We start from the raw sequence: 15,845 nt of genomic DNA on the forward strand, positions 1-15,845 counted from the left end.
ATTAACAATTGATTCGTTAAAGATCAGATAACATCTATTGTGATTAGAAAAAGCACGATTATGAATTAATATTTTATCTTTCCTTTCTTTCTTTTTTTTTTTTTTCTATTTTTCTTCTTTTTAAAATTCCCTCTATTTTTTTTACCCCCGTTTTTTATTACTCTCTCTCTCTCTCTCTTTATTTTCGCTACCTAATCGAAAATGATTGGTGTGGAATTGTAATTTTCTTTTTTTCTAATCTATTTAGCGGATCGTGCTTTTTTTCTATTTTATCTTCTTTTTTATTTGGGTTTCTTTTTTTCTTTCTTTCTCTTTTTTTTTTCTGCGTTGAATTGTGAGCTTTTTTTTTTCTTTTTGTTAAAGCTTCCAAAAATATTAAAAACGTCACACCTGTTTTAGCTAATAACAACAACTAGTTAGCTAATCTTTTTCTCTTTCTCTCTTTTTTTTTTTTTCTCTCTCTCATCTCATTTACGAAGGCAACTTATATTAGTCGAAGACACACATACGCGTTGGAATCTATTTTTTTTATCTTTCTATCTTGTTTTTTCTTTCTCTCTCTCTCTCTCTCTCTCTCTCTCTCTCTCTCTCTCTCTTTTACTTTAATAAATGGCAAATGTCTCGTGTCGTTTAAGAGAATGTGGGGCAAAATAAAAAAAAGCAAAGAAAGGAAATAAAATAATAATTTTCTATATAAAAACAAAGACGACAAAATTATTTTAATCGAACGATTAAAAAATATATATATATATGTGAATAGAAAATGAGAGATACCTTTAATTATTATTATTATTATTATAATTATTATTATTATTATTATCAGTATAGAAATTTGTTGTTGTTTATTCAACGATTAATGTCTTTCTCTCTCAACCGTTTTATTGTTTATTATAGTTATTGTGTAAAAAAAAAAATGACACCTCAAAGAAAAAAAAAACAAGTCATCTAATTAATCTAATTTGTTATCATCGAAGGCAAAAAGCACGTAGAAACGTTTTAGCGTTCGTTAATTCGTAAAAATTCGAATAAAATCAATGAAGATCTATTGATCCATTAGGGCATTTGTTTTCTGTTCCTCCCTTTCTAAATAACCATCCTCGTATCTCTCTTGAAATAACAATTTTTTTCTAATCCTTTTGCGATTTGTTTTCCTTTTTATCTTTCCTTATTTTTTTTTTTCTTTTCTTCTTCTTCTTTTTGTTCTTTTTCTTTTTTTCTCGGTGGATCAGTAGGAAAACTTCGAAAAGACGTTGCGTTGTTAAAAAATATTATTTTACTCGCAAAAGTGTGTGTGTGTGTGTGTGTGTGTGTGACACTATATTGTATTATATTATTAATATTTTCTTTAAAATGAGAGATAAATAAAAAATCGAAGAGAGAGTATCGAACGAAATGATGTAATTTAACAACTAACTCGTAAGGTTTTTCTTCTTCTAGGCCTTTCGAATGTAATGGCAGATCGATAATAATTGATTCAGTATGTTTTATACTTTCATACGACCACAGCTACTTTTTAAAATACCTTCCCTTTGTTTTGTTTTCCATATCTTCTTCTTATTATTATTATTATTATCATCATCATCATCATCATCATCGTCATCATCATTTATATGCCATTTTCTTGAATCGATGAATTTACTTTACCCCCATACTTTATTTTTTCCTATAAAACATCATATGAAATATTTATTAAAAGAATAATTGAAAAATTTGTTTAAAAGGATATAAGATATGCTTACACACACACGTTCAGGGTTTTATTTGATCGCCGTAATCCTGATCACCAACGAGATATAAAAATTGGAAAGCTATAGCAAGTAAACTGATGCCAAGTAAATCACCCATTGCTGTTAGATATGGTATTGCCGAATTATCAGGATCTATTTTTCTTTTCCACATCCAATGGATCATTATATAAGCGATATACAATAGTGCAGCAACTTGTAACACGGCAGCACAAAGATATACAAATACGAACAATGGTGTTAACGATGTGTTACCGTCTTTCATGTAATTAATTAGATATATGAAAATTATGTGACCGGGTATCACCATAGCCATCAATACTCTCGTTGTTCTTGCGTGTATACCTATACACAAAGGAAAAAAAAACATAACAAAAAATAAGTCATTTGCAAAATTGTATCGATAATAATTCATAACTCGTCTAAAAAAGAAAATATCTGATCTTCTTATCTTATGTCGAAACGAATTAGTTACTTTTTTCTTTTTCAGATTTGAATTTTCAAATCAAACCTAGTTCTCAATATGAGATCGTTTATTATAATATTATTTTGATGATGAATAATGCTACATACCTTTGCCAAAGAAATTAGCTATTGGGGTAATGAAAATGACTGGATGAGTTTGACCGGTTGGTATCAAAAGTGTCCCAAGTTCAGCCTGTTTGTGAAGTGCCGTTGATATTCTACTAGCTTGAACGGCAACAAGATTTCCACCAACACCATTAATCACCGGTTGAAATACCGTCAGATTTTCGAAACGGGAGACCATGAACTCGAGTATCAAACCACCGCAACTGAAAACAATTGAAAATTTTCCTACATTTATTCGGATTATTATTATACTCTTTTTTTTCTGCCCCCCCTTTCTCATTTATATATGCGTTTATTAATATTATTTATGTTCTGTTTGCTTAACCGATTAAGATTTCATCGTATCACAATAAAACGTCGTAAAACGTTGGTACTTACAAATAAATTTAATCATATTATATTCTTCCCCTCTTCCAACCAAAAAAAAATATTCAAATATCGCGTTAGAATATAATCGAAAATGATTGGATTATATTAGAAATATTAAAAACTAACGCGACAAATTTATTTATTAATTATCAATAAATATCACAGAATATAATTTCAAATGAATAAAATAATATAAAATAATATACCTGCTAATTAACATGGCAACCATAACAGGTGTCCATCCAGAATATAACACGTCATTGGTATATTTATTCCTTTTGGCAATCCAAACCCAAAGTGGTGTTACAAGAACATAACAAGCAATAACCAGTGGTGCCAACCAATCCTGTTTATCGATTGATTCGTAAAGAATCGTCGAGATCCATGAAAGAAGGGCTAACGACGTGATGTCACCGAGACTTGCAGCTATAGGCGTGGCTACGTTGTCAGGATTGATATGACAATGACGTGAAAATACTATGACACCGGCGGTTATCAAACCGAGTACGAAGGAAGCCAAAGATGCCGTAACTAAGCTGCTAGCACATAACAGGTATGCATGATCCAAAGAAACTGTACCATTTCGAAAAGCACCCATCACTATTGCAACCACCGATCCAAGAAAACCAACCACTATTGCTTGACACTGTAATATAACAAACATATATAACATATTATTCGTTTGATTAATATTTTAAATATATATATATATATCAAATTATTATATTGTTATTTTTTTATATTAATAGAAAAATATGTTAGCTTGTGCCAGCACTGCTGAAACAAATATAATACTTGCTTGAAGCTTGCTGTTTATTTTAAACAAATATACGATCTCAGTATTTATAATTAAATATTATTATATATATCTTGCATATATCGATATACAATCATAATTCTATTGCACAAATATTGAACTAATTAATATTTTTCAATATTCAACACAAAATATTCCTATTTTATAAAGCGTATAATTAAATTAGCATTAATTCGTATACCAATGATAAAACGTTTATCTGCAAGATAATTTCATGATGATGATGATAATAATAATAATGTTTTGATAACAACAACAACAAAATAAATAAATCATCTCAGTTTCGATGTGTCGATGATCTCATTTACGTTAGATGAAATTGCAAAAACACGTGGTAGTGGTGATGGTGATCTCGGGTGGTGCCTGCGTCGTAAAGAAACATTGTATAAATAAAATCAAATAAAAATCTGGCGCCACGCGATAAGACGACCAGAAAATTTCAGAATCTTCCTTTAACGTATTTCATTAGCGTTTTCTTCTTTCGTAATAAGAAGAGGAAAGAGAGAGATCGAATGTTGTTAAATCTATGAAAATCGTTTGCGAATTTCTTCTCTTACGCAGAAGTAACGAAGAAAAAAGAAACGAAAAAAAAAAAAATAAAAGAACACGTTTTATACGTAAAGCAAACGTAGATATTAAGTGCAAACAATGTTGACGACGCGCCGTCGAGAGATAAACCGAGAAAGAGAAAAAGTTTCGAATCAGCGTAACCACGTAACGCTGATAATTAGCAAATAACTTGGCAAGAGTTCGTTTCACGAGAGAGAAAGAAAGAGAGAGAGAAGAAATAAAAGTATAAGGCAAAAAAAAAAAGTATCGAACAGATAATAAATAACTAAGACAACACTTTAGGGGAATAAACTTACTTGTATCAAAACTAGATTCCCAACTATCATGTACCACTGTTGTTTAGGCGTGTCCATGTGTCCAAGATTTGCTTGCGTTGAAAGACGAGACGCCAAAGTCATTTCCAAATTACCTTTTAGACCTAAAAGTGCTGGTACCAGGATCATAAGTTCGTTAACCTTATCAAAAACTACCCAGTGCTGTGAAAATCAAAATATATAAAATAGATTTATCAATTAATTTTAAGAGAGATTATCATATTAATATTTTATAAATTGATTTATATCATTTAGATGAGAAACAAAAAAGATTTAATAAATAAACGATTATATTATTCGCATAATTGGATCGTACGAAGTACTTAAATATACCTAATATGAACAATATATATAAAATACTAATTAAAATTAGTTTAGAATTATATATAGTATCCAATTTGGATTATAGAATTAGGTGGTGATTTTAACGCGTGTTTAAGAAAGCTCCAATCGTTAGAATAAGAATAACGTCTTAAAAAAAAACAAATAACTTCAAAAAGAGAGAGAAAAAAAAAGAAAAAAGAAAAAGGAGTAAATTTAGTTGAAATATGACGAAGGAATGAACGATTATCATACTTGTACTAGATCGAGGACTAATCCAGCTCCAACCATGCCAAGGCCAGCTATCAAAAAGGGTATGAAAACTTGAATGGTTATTGCACAATACGATTCCGTAGGTTCCTCATCGTCGGTAACACCATAGATTTTACTTTCAGCAACTACATCAGGAAGACGGTTGTTATCATAATTCTCATCGAATATCGTCACTTCCACACACTCATCGTGGCCGTTGGAATTGACCGTGACCGAATTGTTGGTCATGTTAGGGCCGTTGTTGCTATTATTACCATTCCCGCCAACATTGCTAGCAACGTTATGATTGTTGTTGTTGTTGTTGTTATTATTATTGTTATTATTATTAATGGGAATGGTTGTATTGGTGTTGGTACCAACGGTGGCATTAGATTCGGAAGTTGATCGTGATCGGCCATCGGTTGGTGTCATCCTGCGGGAATTACGCCTTTCCGGAAGCAAAGGTTCCGTACATCGCTCACTGTTAACACAAAATTGTTCATTGAATAAAACGAAACTTATTTTTCGGTTTGTTTTTTTTTTAAATTAAACGACAAAAAAACAAAACCAAACTGAAACCTATGTCGTTATAATATGCGTTAATATATATTCGAATAAAACTGAGGAAGAAGAAGTTTTTTTTTTTTATTGGATTCGACATAGCAACCTGTTGCTCGTTAAACTCGTCACTCGATTTTCTATTCTTTACTCTTTTCTTTTTTTTTTTTAATCATTTTTACAACTTATATATATAAATATATTTTAATTCAATACTTTAAAACATAATATCTTAGATTTGATATGTACAGTATTTGAATTATTATTAATACACAAAATCAAAATCACCATTTAACAACGTTATAATATATACTTTATATATTTATAATAAATATTCATAAATGTTCTATCACTGAAACTACACTCTATTCGACATACTTTTCGAATTTGGTGGTATTAGGCTCAGGTGTTTGAGAAGCCGGTTGATTTTTGTCAGGCGGTAGCCTAACCGGAAGTTGATGTACCTGGCCCTCTATCATCTTCCTACTGAGGGCCTCGTCTTACTCGTACCCACAAATATATAGCCATTCTTCTTCTTTCAAAGAATGATAAGATTCTTTCTCTCTTTCTCTCTCTCTCTCTCTCTCTCTCCCTCTCTCTCTTTCTTTTTCTCTTGTATGTCACACACAATTATATGTAACACGTATATATATATATATATATAACGTATTCCAGGATACAAATAAAACGTTAATTACGTAATTAACCGTGGAGGTAGGTACGCTATCTCTGTTCGGTTTGGCTTGGCAGTTGGAACCAACTGTAAATCATGTTGCGAATATATCATACTACTACAACAATATCCACTTTTTCGTACGCCACTGCTGTTCATTTCTCGTCACGAGGAAAACAGAAAAAGTCTCGATAACAATCGTCAAATTGATGATGAAGGATTCTTATCTAATTTTGATTCGACAACTTTTGTCTTCATATCGATGCAAAGTGTATCATAATTGGCGGTTATTTTTAAATATGTTAAATTATTTTTAATTGACGACAAAAAAATAAATAACAAAATATTCTCCTTGAAAATATACAATTGTAATATCTTATTCTCACACACACACACACACATTCGAAAATATTATTTAATTTATTCCAGAATTTATTTTTATTTTCATTTAAAATTATTTAATATTATATAAATCTCTCAAAAATTATATATATACGCGCTGTTACGTTAGTTATATTAAAAAATAATGAAATACGATATGATTTTGGCATATGAATCTTAAAAATCTAACGTCACCAGTTATCACCTCTTCTCCCTGTTAGATACCTCACACAGGATAAAGATCAATTATCAAATTACTATTGAATACGAATAAAAAAACAACTGTTATCGATGATTATTAACGTTGTTACCAACTGCAATGTAACTCATCATTAGATCTATGATCAATTTTGTTCAAGTTTCGTTACATAAACAGTTATTCAACATACTTTATCTAATATTCTTTAACAGAATTACGGTTAAAGAGAGAAAAGAAAAGAAAAGAAAAGAAAAAAAAAAGAAAAAACAAGAACAATAAGAGATTCTTCGATTTGTATTGTATTATAAAATCTGTATAACTCCTACGCATCACATTGGCAAGGAAACATAATGTGTTAGCTTGAACAAGGTCGAACTATACTACTGCAACACTACTATTACTATTGCACGTGTATTAGAAAGAAAGATACAAACGGACCATACACTACTAACAATAAAACCTACACACACACAAACACATATATATATGCACGGTCAGATACATATCGTAATATTTCCTTAACGCAAATTAGTTGAAGAAAGAATGAACTAAACTATGATATCTTTTTCCTCGATCTACGGGGATCACGATCTAGAAAATTTATGAAAACGTAGGGCTGGTGAGAGTGTGGGGGTGAAAAACAGTTGGCGGCGGAAAGGGGGGAGGGGAGGGAAAGCAAAAGAAAACCAATAAAAAACGTTTCGATTTATTTCCGATTGAAATGAAATTGATATAAATTAATGAAACACACATATAAACGAGTGTGTATTCGGCACTTATGGATTTTTAGATCATCGTAACCTTAACCTACGCGCAATCGACTCGATCACGACCTTCCCAGTTTGCACACACACGTACATACATATATATATATATATATATATATATGCAATGCAGACACACATATATTACACGAATATAATCGAGGAGAGAATTTACTAGCGTTGTTCTAGTTTTTTACTCGAGAACCCCTTCTCTCTCTCTCTCTCTCACTCTCTCCTAGTGACCCCATCGAGCAAATATCTCCCGTGCTAATTTAAGAATGTAAACCAGGTGAAAAATTGATTTCTAACGGTTGGTATTACCCCTATTATTAGAAGAACATATGTTTCTCTTGAAGAAAATCAAAAATCAAAGATAAGAGATAACGATAAGGGTCTTTAAAAATCGAATTATTTGTTAGAATAGTATAAAAGGACCGGCGCGTATCCTTCAGGAGACGCCCACGTGAAGGATCAACCATCCATCCCCCCCTAACGATTATCAACAATTACAACAATCATCGAAATAACTTTCCTTTTTTTTCTTCTTCTTCTTTTAACACTGATCGAGACGAAAAAAAATAGCAAAAATCTAGGAACAACACAAATGAGAAAATAATAATGAATAATTATTATTGTTATCGTCGTTAACTATTTTCCTCGTGTCGTCCAGTCGTGGTTTTTCTTTTTTTCTTTTCTTTTTTTTTCATACCTGTCACCCAAGATGAGGGAGACGACGACGACGGCGGCGGGGGTGGGGTTATTTTCTCTTCTGATTTTTGTTTCTTTTGTCGGTCTCTCCCACGTTGAAAAATAATCGAACGAAAATTTGTATCTTTATTTCTTTTCTCTCTCTCTCTCTCTCTCTCTCTCTTTCTCTCTTTCACTATCCTTTTATTTATTTATTTCTTTCTTTCTTTCTTTCTTTCTCTTACCTCTTGCTCTCTTTGCTTGAGATTATTATATTAATTATTAGATTTTGTTTACTCTGTATTGTGAAAAGTGTCCGATTAGAAAAAACTTGTAGGAATATAAAATTATCCGAAGTCGAAGATTAGATGGCGGTCACCTGGTGGCCCGGTACGAGGCCCGTTCATGCTGCGGTTACATCGCGACTGATCCTGATCGTGCATCACGCCTGCCTTCTTAAAACTAGTTTCGGACAATCGCCGTATAGGTAAGAAGACCGAACAGGGCAAGCGCGAATTTATCGATCCGCTATTCGTCTCGCGCTTATGTTACAACAGAATCCTAAATGTATACGATAGAACAACTTTAACATAACCCCCGTAAACGATAGCAATAACAATAACTGCAACAGCAATACCCCACAATTCATTAATAATTAACAGTTGCAGGAATAATTTAATCGACGAATAATTCTTTATAGGTTTTCATTTTTCGAATAATCTTAATAATTAGTGATCGTTTCAATAATATTTTTCTTTGTTCTCTCTTGTTATTATGATTGTAATTTTGATATGTGATGATGACGTATAGTTGTTAATGATAGTTTTATTAGTTATAATTTTAAGTGGGGTGTAATTGTGTTCAAGTTTTATATAGTTTATCATTTCAATTAGCAATGTAATAATAATTGTAATAGCGAATGATGTATTTGATGTATTCAAAGTTATTGTAATTATATATTATATATTATAATTGTATTTTTTATAATTGTTGCAAAAAATAAGAAAAAATGATTATTTAATGAATATAGAAAGGATTTAAAATTTGTCAGGATAGAATTATACGTTCCTCATGACGTATTTATCGTTGCAATGACGTCAACAGTACCACCACCACCACCAACAATCGCGAATGCGTGGGTCTATCCTTTTAGGAATTTTTGTTGTTCTCGTATAAACAAATAATTCTTGATTATATCAATTTCATTTTATTCCGAACGTCATAGTTTTTCTTTCGTTCGTTGTTTGTTTGGCTTGGTCCACGGTTTAATAAATGATTTGATTCGACGAATTCGTTTATATTAATTTATTAGTTATGTCCTACCGATGCACTCGTATGATTGTTTCCATCTGTTACATCATACGTCATTCGTCGTTGTCGTCGTCGTATGCAGGTACACAGATTATCCCGATTATGGCTAACATGTTTACGATTTAACTCGAATTATTAGCTTGCTTCGAAAAAATGTCTCTTTAAATTTGTATATTTAAACATATTAATATTGTTAATTTATCGATCATATTTAAAATGATCACGAATAATATTTTGAAAAAAAAAAATTGAAGAAACATATTTTGTAAGTAATTGAATGATTCGAATGATTTCCAAGGGTGGATCTTGAAAATTTGTATGAAAGTTCGGTCAATGACGTGTTCATAATTGTATCCTGTGTTAAAATTATGTACCGGTTACTTCAACGATGGAGACCAAAGAGACTGATAACACACGCATATATATATATATATTATGTACGTGTACGCGTACACAGAGAAATATTACACGTGAGTAGCGTGAACAATGCAATGACATGGCAATTTGTGTTCCAGTAAAGCTTGCGGACTAGGTCACATCCATGTAGCCTCACTTTTCTGATTACCGGGTTAAACGATCGCATTTCGTTCGAGAATGACATTACCTTTCCAGACAAGTGAGCTTCAATTTTATGACAAATTTACTTAAAACTGGTCAGACATTTATCAAACAAAAAAATCACTATTACGTGAATTTACTAGCGAATTGAATGATTATATCGATGATGTTATGCATGTTTTAAGTGAGTTAAAGTAAAAATCTTATAGAAATAATGAAACATGTTATAAGATTATATATGCGACAAAAATAATATATATATTACAATTAATTATTAATGAGAAATGTGTTTGAAAGTTGAAACAATAATCGTATTGTTTGTTAAACGGGGGCCTCAAATCTTCAACGATTCCAACGACATTCTTAACGATCATATACTTCCGTTCATAAAAATGATTGCTCGAGTAATAAAATCGAGAAAAAAAAAGAAGAAGAAGAGGAAGAAGTGGAGAATAAGAAACGGAAGAAAAAAAAAAAAGAATAAAATAATAACACAACGAAAAAAGAAGCTTACCTATAATAATAAACCCAATTCCCAAACAGAAACGAATGGTGGAACATTTTTCTTGATTATTGTTATTACTGTATCGCGTAAAACACGATATAATATTCACATTGATTTTTATCTGCACAAGACAAAAATCCATCCGCAAGTTATCAACAATTGATGAATTTGACTCAATCATGAAATATCGAAGAAATATGTAACCAAAAAAAATTAAATTAAGGATCGTTAGGATTGAAACTGTACTTCTAGACTGAAAGGTTTTCGTTTACGTTGGATGACTTATAAACCCCCTAGATTCGATATCTTATTTTTGTTTCATTTTATAAACAATAATTCGATAAAGTATTTACAGTGAGTCACATAGGAATATTCTTATAAAACAGCTTTTACTGTAAATATGAAATAATTGATGTTTGTTTTTAATGTAAAACATTGAAAAGTTCTATACAAAAGAAATATCTTTAGATATATATACTTTAGGATTAATAAACTTTCAGATTGATATATATTTTATTGCATAACAATATTCTATTGTTAAAGAAATCTAGTTTTATTTAAATAATGACAAAATTATAATCTTATAATTTCCTACACCACCTCCCGCCCCTCCAACCACCACCATTGATTCACCCGATAACAAATGAATTTAATTGTACGATTAGTAAGAAGATTAAAGCTTTGACATTGAAAAAGATAGACGGTGTTAAGTCTGACCCGAATAGAATGCAACGTCTTCCGCTATTCTAATCTCTCTGGCAAATTTCCCACTGATTTCGATCTCGACTTTGAATAACATCTGTAGTTTCTATAATAAGTCTTCTTTCTGAACAAAAAATTTAATTGCAGTTTTACGATGTGACAATGAAAGTTGCATAATATTATTTTTAAATATTTCTTCTTTTTCTTTTTCTTTTTCTTTTTCTTTTCTCTATCTCTCTCTCCCCCACAAACTCTAACTTAAAATGTATATAGAAAATATTTTTATATGTATTGTATTCAATTTTTTAAAAGTGATATGTGTTTATATAATTTACAAATTTCTAGTCAAATTAAATATACAATATTTTTCTCTTCGCAAAGATTATATAAAAGATTTTGAGAAAAAAAAAAAAAAAAAGAAAAGATATATTATTTTTTAATATTTTTATAAAATTAAATAATAAACCACACAAAAGAAATAGAAATTTATACTAATCGCATAATATAAGCATATACACGCGTATAAATATAATTGAAAATATAATTAATAAATCTCGTTGCCCGCGAATACAAAAGAAAAAAAGAAACAAACAAAATGATAGAATATAACAAAATTGTTTAAACAAATGACAACAAAAAAGAAAAAGGGTACGTCGTGTCTTCCTCGTCAACAAAAAAATCATGATCTCTTGCGATCTATCATCATATTCACGATCAAATGCATACACAAAGATCACAGTGACACCTAATTTGCTTTCATCCTAACATATGGTATACGCATACATGCATAAGTGTGCGCGTATACACACACATACGTTTTCCTTCGTACAAAATTAGAAACTTAAACGGCTCCTTGGCATTCTAAGATAAAAGTATTCTCACCTACACGTAACTTTTCTAATATTCTTAGTGAGAAAAGGGGGGGGGAAAAAAAGGAAAATAACCAAAATATCTAATCAATCTAATCGCTGTATCTATATCAATGGATAATAAAAATGATTTGTCAGAGATGATTGATCGTTCTATCTATCTCTCTTTTAAACGAGTGCGAACTTACGAGTTGTTTAAATATATAAATGTACCTGAGTACGTTCTTTACAACTGACAAAGAAATTAGACGTCTTATGTACATGAATATAAATATATATATGTATATGTATATATATGGAATATCTAAATAAATGATCTGTATATACATGAATAATAATAATAATAATAATCTAGAAATATTTTTACGAGATAAATTATAATATAATTTTTTCATTTTCGATATCTTTCTTTTTAAGTTATTTTTTTCTATTTTTTTATTAATTCAAATTATTCTCTCTGATTTTATTTTATTTACTGAAAAATATTTATTTATAAATATTATATAGATAAATAAATATTAAATATTATATAGATTTTGTTGTTGAATACGTTTAACAAATTCTATCCTAGAATAATAATATTCTTGTTCATTTTGTGCATATATGTGTGGTGAGTAATTAAAAAAATATTTATATTTGTATATATATATATGTGTATTAACACATTTATGATATAATTTATTATTTATTTATAGGAAAATTGTCGATGGAAGGATTACGCAATGGCTACCTTACACTTGCTTCTTCAATTGCTAACCCTTGAACGTAACTCAGCCGGCGTTTGGACTGTAACGAGAGGAACGTTCCTATGTATTACATACAATAACGATCCTACTGACTTTACATCGACGATCTTTCTATGTACTTCATGGTATATCTAACTCCTACGAATATATTATCACTTCTTCTTGTAACTTAACAACATACAATCATGATCATGATCATCCTTTTATCAAAAGGACCACACAACCAACGGCGCGCATATCGCAAACGTTTGTAATTATTAATCCTTCACGTTGTGTGGTATATTAAAACAAAAACAAAAAAAAACAAAACGAAAAAAAGAATCTAAATAAAAAAATAAATAAAATAAATATATATGTTAATATATCGAACTATGGGGGAAAGAAAAAGTTATAGGTAAGCAGGAACGAATTTTACTTTTACGTTGTGATATCGTATATTTTTGAATAAAATAATAAGAAAAAAGAAAGAAAGAAGAAACGGAAGAAAATGAATAAAGAAAGTGAATAATTGTTGTAAAAACATTGACACATTCACGAGTAGTACATAAAAGCACTCGCGGCCAACGCTAAGGACTTCCGTAACATATTCACAAATTGATAAATTACTGCACGTGTTTAAGTTCGACCGTGAGGACCAATAACTTAACATACGTATTAATATACACACCTTCGTATCTCATAGATATCATTTTCAAATAATAAACTTTCACTTTGTATTATATACTCGTGCATAAATATACATATACATATACATATGCATATACATATATATGCGCGTATGCAATATTAGATATTATTTTACTTATCGAATTCAGTTTATTTTTTGTTCTTTTTTTTATTTCGTACTTTTGTTTTTTTTTTGTTTTAAATTAATCGCAATAACATTTCTAATCATAAATATGAAGTTAATAAAATAAATAATTAATAGGCATAGGGTATTTACTCACACAGATTGAAGTTATAGTCAGCTACAAGCCGATTCACTCCGAACACACTTTTTCTTTATTCGCAACGAGAAACGCACTCGAGCTTCCCACATTTTAACGTTGCATCGACCTACGTCGTCGCCACACACGACACTGACACTTTTAACTATACTTTATAAATAGATCTATTCAATTTGCATTAGATTAAACTATTTCGAATATTATTCTTTTATTATCCTTTCTTATTCTTCTGCTTCTTCTTTTTCTTCTTCTTCTTCTTCTTATTACCTTGCATTAATAAATGAACAAAATAATTTTCGCGTCTACGAGATGTCTTTTTTTTCTTGTTACGCGCGTATTTTAGAACAAGATCTGTTTTTTTTTTATTTTTTTAAATAAATTAATCACGTAACCTGAAACATTATTATTGAAATACTAAAAAATACATCATTTTCACACCTTCTTTCTTTCTCTCTCTCTCTCTCTGTTTGATTATTGCGTTAGAAAAAATTACATTAAATTATTTTTCGTTTTCTTTTCTGTTTGATTGTTTGTTTTTTCTTTTGTTTTCAATATCAATCAGATATCTCTTTTTTTTTTCTTTCTTTTCGTGTCTTCTTGAACAATAACGATAGGAACTGATCCTCAAACGGGAGATGCAATCCAACGGGTGCGGAGGGATAGTTGGCACTGAGAGATCTAACTATTTCATTCAGAGATAGAGTGAGAGAAATAAAGAGAGAAAAAGAGAGAACACGAGAGTAAGAGAAAGAAAGAAAGAGAAAGAGAGAGAGGGAGAGAAAATTATGTTGGGTAGATCGTCGTGAGAGAAACGAAGAGAAGACACGACGAGACTGAAAGGGCCGCGAATGAAAACGGCGCTGAGCGATTACGCTCAGCGATTACTGACCACAGCCGATGATGATGACAATGATGATGATGACAATGATGATGATGATGATGATGATGATGATGATGGCGATGATGAGATGAATTTATAGGTGGTACAAATCGAGTTCTAAACGAAACTAACATATGACGTGTATTTCATTTTTCAATGATTCCTATATTATTTTGGATCTTTATTAAAGAATTATATATATATATATTTTTTTTAAAATACGTTTATATAGGTAAACGTGAAGGATTTGTAGAAGAGGAATATGTTTAGAGATAGTTTGTAGATTTTTTTTGTTTGGAAATAGATTGTTTTCAACGCGTTTCGTGCCTAATTTGTTTCTACGCGCCTTTTTTTTCTTCGGTTCATGCATATCTTTGTTTTTTAACAATATATGAATCATTCTATTTAATTGTTAAATATTGTATGTATATGTAAGAATTCAACTTATTTGTTTTATAATGTCCCGTTCATTTTGATAAATATATTCAAGTTATTATTAAATAATTTTGTTTAATGCATTATATAAATATGTCAACGTGTACCTCACCGGTGGGACACGCGGTCTGAATGGAAAGTTTAATGTATATCATCGTTGGTTATACGTGGCACGAAACGTGTTATATTTTATGAGATTATATAGAATGATTATCCATTGTTTTGTAATTGTTTTAAATGTGGATTGAAACACAGTATATTCCAAAATAATTCACAATCAGGGAGCAATAGTTTTTTTTCTTACATACCAGATTACAATTAATAATAAAAATAATATAATTTAGATTCAACATATTTTATCCCCGAACCACCATTCATATTTTTATATTAATAATATATTTTATTTTAATTTATATATAACTGTGTGTGGCATGAACACACAGTATAAACTCCAAAATAATTAAATGATACGACAATATTGTTTACGAAATACCAAATGATAATTAATTATCATTATTAATTATCATTAGTAATAATAAATCAAACAATTGTATAAAATGTAATAGGATTCACAGTATTTTGTTGTGTCGTTATTGTTATATTGTTATTGCGTGAGAAATACAATTAAACAGAAATCTTTTTCTTTTTTTT

At 30.0% G+C, this 15,845-nt stretch overlaps 1 protein-coding gene across 3 annotated transcripts; it reads right to left on the minus strand.

Annotated features, from left to right (window-relative positions):
• Positions 1-1,740: 1,740 nt before the first annotated feature.
• LOC106789656 (solute carrier family 41 member 1-like) lies at positions 1,741-14,743 on the minus strand. Of its 3 annotated transcripts, none has more exons than XM_014754067.1 (7): positions 14,373-14,743; positions 13,880-14,271; positions 4,983-5,460; positions 4,389-4,568; positions 2,912-3,351; positions 2,319-2,539; positions 1,741-2,090 (listed from the first exon to the last, which is right to left on the minus strand). In XM_014754067.1, the coding sequence occupies exons 3-7, from the start codon at positions 5,409-5,411 to the stop codon at positions 1,750-1,752; spliced, it is 1,611 nt and encodes a 536-aa protein (XP_014609553.1). In that variant the 5' UTR covers positions 5,412-5,460; positions 13,880-14,271; positions 14,373-14,743; the 3' UTR covers positions 1,741-1,749. The 3 variants fall into 3 exon arrangements, with proteins under 3 accessions (XP_014609553.1, XP_014609551.1, XP_014609552.1); XM_014754065.1 differs by lacking the exons at positions 13,880-14,271; positions 14,373-14,743 and adding exons at positions 5,916-6,297; positions 8,264-8,293; XM_014754066.1 differs by lacking the exon at positions 14,373-14,743 and having other exon boundaries at positions 13,880-14,305.
• Between the last annotated feature and the right edge of the window lie 1,102 nt (positions 14,744-15,845).

The sequence above is a fragment of the Polistes canadensis genome, unplaced genomic scaffold (assembly GCF_001313835.1).
Source record: "Polistes canadensis isolate GaletaPanama2010 unplaced genomic scaffold, ASM131383v1 scaffold_195, whole genome shotgun sequence".
NCBI lineage: Eukaryota > Metazoa > Arthropoda > Insecta > Hymenoptera > Vespidae > Polistes > Polistes canadensis.

Coding starts and splice junctions, on each gene's coding strand:
- LOC106789656 (XM_014754065.1), bottom strand. CDS start 6,016: ATGATAGAGGGCCAGGTACATCAACTTCCGGTTAGGCTACCGCCTGAC. Junction 4,569..4,982: donor TAGTCCTCGATCTAGTACAA/GTATGATAATCG, acceptor TGATTTTCACAG/CACTGGGTAGTTTTTGATAA. Junction 2,540..2,911: donor GTTGCCATGTTAATTAGCAG/GTATATTATTTT, acceptor AATTGTTTTCAG/TTGCGGTGGTTTGATACTCG.